Raw genomic sequence first — 4815 nt, 5'->3', positions numbered from 1 at the left:
AAATGTAGTGGCATTTTTTTTATTTCTTCCCAAAAGTAGAACGTCTTTTGTGGGTACTAGTTCGTCTAAAAAAACATGGGTCAGTTGCACATCCATCCTTTGACATTATTTTGACGAAAAGACGGCTCTAGAGCCACATTTCATTGATTAATCGGGAGCGACTGAAGGTGTGTCATCCAATTGGTCTTCAGAGATAAGCGACGGGGGCGACTGCATGCGTCACAACCCGTTTAAAATTGCATGTAACACACATATGCAACTGAGTTGCATGTCTCCTACACACAATTTGCTCGACCTTATATCTTGATGGCTAAGATTGGAAATATTTTTTTTAATATGGATTTTGAAATAATCCTACCAATTTAACGCTGACGGGATATTTTAAATAAAAAGCAAGGTCGAAGATTGCATAGCTCTAAAAACTGCAGTTGCATACTCTTGTGGTATGGACAAGATATACATACCTTTTTTTTACCAAGAAACACACCTGAACATGTAAAATGTGCAAAAAGACATTGGAAACAAAACAAAGGGATAAGGTGATTTGGCCATTCAGATAGAAATTGCTACAAAGGAGGTACTCCATCACATTACTATTATGTCTATTGGCACAGCCAGTCTCGACGGCAGTAGGAGCTAAAGGCTAATCTAGGAAGTGCTATTTATTTCTCTAGTGACGCCCAGGATCATCCCTTTCGTGCATGCCACGTCTCCTTCGACGCAAAATACTAATAAAATGATGAAAAAATAAATATATGTTGAGTTCCCGCTATAGCTTGCTCAACAAAGAGTAATTTAGTTGTACCCGCCACCTCCAGATCCGGATCCACTGCCTCCACCACTACCGCTTCCTCCATTAATGCTACCACCATTGCCACCACCCATGCCGCCACCCATTCCGGTGGCATAACCTGTGCCATTTGAGCCAGTACTACCGGTTTGTCCCGCGCCAGACCCAGTGCCAGACCCGACTCCAACGCTTGGACCTTCGGCGCCGCCTCCAGCTGTGCCACCACCGTTGCCTCTTCCTCCTCCATTCGCAAAGCCCCCAGAAGTATCATCGTTGCCGGCCTGTCCTGCACCAGCACCGGCACCACCACCATTTCCATTGTTACCGCCACCACCACCGTTACCAGTACCACCAGCATCAGAGTAGCTGGTACCATCACCACCACCAGCAGGAGCGGGTGCCTTTGATATGCCACTCTCACCATATCCCTTGCCAAGGCCAGAGCCAGCTCCGGATCCGGTAGACCCATCTGCACCGCCACCTTCACCCCCACCCCCACCCTTACCATCAGCATTGGCATATCCATTGCCACTAGGAGCTGATGCGGAGCCACTCGCACCGCTGCCGGTGCCGGATCCGGATCCAGAGCCAGACCCGTATCCACCATTTGATCCTCCGCCACCCCCAGCTCCTCCTCCTCCACCAGCTCCCCTGGCGAAGTTCCACTTGTTACCCCAATCCCCTCCGCTTTCACTATATCCTGAGCCTCCACCTGATCCAGACCCTCCACCCCATCCACTCTCACCAGACCCACCGCCACCGCCTCCACCTCCCGCGCCACCTCCACCACCCGAAGCACTGGAGGTGCTAGCGAGCATCCTTGCAGCATCGGCAAACCCAATGCTCACAAGGACAACAAAGCCAAGAGCTACAAGCTTGGTGCTAGTAGCCATTGTGAGTGAGCTCGGTGGAGTGAGACGAGTTGGGTGCTGAGCAGAGATGGGTGGGTAGATATATATAGTGCTGGGGCCCGTGTATGGGTGCGATATCTTACGGCGATCGAGCGCTCCTGGTTGTGTATTCAGTGGGTTATTCGATGAGAAGTTTTCTATAACCAGAGTGTCAGTATACCGTTGACTGTGTATGTCGATCTAGCTAGCCGCAGACAGCATGTACACCAGTCGGTTATTTTGTTGATGCAGATCAAGCAGTATGGAAGAGAGGGCCTAGTTGATTAGCAAGAGAGATTTCCATCGCCTGACACAGACAGATTAATTATATCTCTTCGATGCCCTAGACATGAAAGAACGCGTAAGTTGATGATCGATCCAAGCGGGGCATCAAGGTGAAGGCCTGTGGATCCGTACGATCTAGGCGATACGTTCAGACTGGACTCGGATCCTTTGACATTGGCATTTCCTCCTAATCTAACCCTGCCCTAGGGCCATTATCAACACGGAACATCAGATGAAAGGAAAAACGAGAATGGGTGACGTGCACAGAGTACTGGTGTTTTTATCCGTACGGTACGTAGGTATAATGAACCGCAAAGAAGTACCGTCCCTCACAGAATAGAGGGCGTACGTAGAGTAGTAGTTAATCCACGGTGATTTGGTTAATGTATATGCCCGAGATCATCTTAGTTACGTTTACAATGGACCGTGTAAACCGGTGCGAGAATGTGCTAGCTAGCTACTCCCTCTGTTCCTAAATCAAACTGCCAAAATGTTTTATATTTAAAAACATTGGAAGAGGGAGTACATGCTATCTCTCGCGGTCTTCGTCGATGCAATTCGGCCGCAAAATCGAGCGAGCTAGCCAGCTTAGCTGCTCGCGCCGTTTCGTCCTTGGCAGCTACTCCGAGATAAGTTAATCTTCTGGTAAACGACGAGGCAGAGTGTGTTGATTTGGATTAATTGGAGTCGTAGCTACTTGCGCCGAAACACCGCGGCGGCGACCTAGGGTTTAACTCGTCGCCGGTGTCCACAACTTTGACCGAGTAACGCAGACCAGTCTTGTGATAGTTATGGCGACGCCAACAACGAGAGATGTCGATCGGTGAAAATTACACTGTCCAACAGCTGACCTTGGGAGCGCACTCGATTATCCAGCTGCACCCCAAAACGATCGTCGGCAGAAACGAGAAGAGTGAGACGACTTTTTTTCCAGCAAAAGTGAGGCCCGGAAGATGCCAATGGAGGCCGAGCTCCACGAAGCTCGTTTTCAAAATATAATATTCTACAACGTGAAAAAAATCGTGAACATACATACACATGTATACTGCATATATATGTGCAAATTTTCATAACAATATAATTTGGGAAACGTTCACGCACGGTGCGGCGGCGGAACGCTTAGGCCGGTTACTTCGCCATGCTGGCATTGGCCACCAGGAAGGAAACACGTGTACCTTATCCTCTCCAACGCCCACATCCACTCATTCTTCCTCGCGGCCGTGACCTCGCTTTCCCCATCGCTTTCCGCCTCGCCTCCCTCGCCATAGCACCAGGCAGCTCCGAGCACTCCTCCCTTCGCACCTCAGGCTCATCTTCTCCATGGGGCTACTGCTCCCATGCGCCATAGCCTGCGAGCCCAAGGTCAGGGCGGACATGGCTTATGAGCTCGGGGCGGACTGCAGCTGGGGCTCCTACGAGCTGCTATGGGCGTCATGGCTTATGAGCTCGGGGGCAAGCGACAGGGGAGACTGCGAGCTGTTATGGGCGACGCCGTTGAGCATTTGCTACTGGGAGAATCTCACCGGAGCTGCGAGCACCAAGCGACACCTCCCATGTTAGAACTGGTGTTCAAGGAAGCTACCACAGGCGCCGCAAAAAGCTTCAACTGGTGACGCCAAATGCTGGGACCTCTCAGTACCATCGCAAAAAGCTACAACCGGCGTCGCACGAAGCTTCAACCACGACGACATATGTCAGGGCTGGCTACTGTTAATACCAAAAAAGCTGTAATCGTTGTCGCTTTTGCTACTACCGGCGTGTTGTTTGCTACATACTTCACGGCTTAGCTGCGACGTGCGGTGACGACGACGATCAACAAGCTGTATGTTTTTGCTGGAACGAAGACTATGTGTGCTACAACCGGCTATGGCAGAGTTACCGCCGGTGATTTTTTTTGCTAGAACCATGTATGGATTAGCCGTGACCTCGACCGGGAGCTGCAATAGTTGATGTTTTTGCTACTACCGGCGTCGTTGTTTGCTACATGCTTTACGACTTAGCTATGATGTTCGACGACGATGGCGGCGTTTTTGCTACAATCGCCGCTGGATTTTGCTTCATCTGTTCGTGGATTAGCTGCAACCCCGCGACGGCCGCGACGGCGGTTCGTTGCAACTGTGCTTTGGTTTTTCTACCATCGGCGAAGATTTTTGCTACATCCATCCATTTGCTACGACGGTGCTTCAAACACGGTGATGAGCAGCGCGAGATGCTGGTGGGGGTTTGTTGGGGAACGTAGTAATTTCGAAATTTTCCTACGCACACGCAAGATCATGGAGATGCATAGCAACGAGAGGGAAGAGTATCGTCCACGTATCCTCGTAGACCGTAAGCGGAAGCGTTATGAGAACGCGGTTGATGTAGTCGTACATCTTCATGATCCGACCGATCCAAGTACCGAACGTACGACACCTCCGAGTTCAGCACACATTTAGCTCGATGACGTCCCACGAACTCCGATCCAGCAGAGTTTCACAGGAGAGTTCTGTCAGCACGACGGCGTGATGACGGTGATGATGTTGCTATCGACGCAGGGCTTCGCCTAAGCACCGCTATGATATAATCGAGGTGGATTATGGTGGAGGGGGGCAGATCACACGGCTTGGAACAATCAACTTGTGTGTTCTAGGGTGCCCCCTGTCCCCGTATATAAAGGAGCAAGGGGGAAGGCCGGCTGGCCCTCCTAGCGCGTGCCGGGAGGAGGAGTCCTCCTCCTAGTAGGAGTAGGACTCCCCTTTCCTACTCCTACTAGGAGGAGGAAAGGAAGGGGGAAGGGGAGAAGGAAGGAGAGGGAGGAAAGGAGGAAAGGGGGCCCGCCCCCCTAGTCCAATTCGGTTTGGGCTAGGGGGG

At 51.0% G+C, this 4815-nt stretch overlaps 1 protein-coding gene across 1 annotated transcript; it reads right to left on the bottom strand.

The window, feature by feature from the left end:
* Positions 1-515: 515 nt before the first annotated feature.
* LOC125531071 (glycine-rich cell wall structural protein 2-like) lies at positions 516-1716 on the bottom strand. The gene has a single exon (XM_048695510.1). It carries the CDS (start codon positions 1681-1683, stop codon positions 796-798), a length of 888 nt encoding a protein of 295 aa, XP_048551467.1. The 5' UTR covers positions 1684-1716; the 3' UTR covers positions 516-795.
* Positions 1717-4815: the final 3099 nt, after the last annotated feature.

Source organism: Triticum urartu, chromosome 1 (assembly GCF_003073215.2).
Source record: "Triticum urartu cultivar G1812 chromosome 1, Tu2.1, whole genome shotgun sequence".
In the NCBI taxonomy this organism is placed as follows: Eukaryota; Viridiplantae; Streptophyta; class Magnoliopsida; order Poales; family Poaceae; genus Triticum; species Triticum urartu.
This window is presented reverse-complemented; position numbering and strand designations above follow the sequence as displayed.

What these genes read in the sequence shown, in the direction of transcription:
- LOC125531071 (XM_048695510.1), bottom strand. Translation starts at nt 1,683, where the DNA reads ATGGCTACTAGCACCAAGCTTGTAGCTCTTGGCTTTGTTGTCCTTGTG.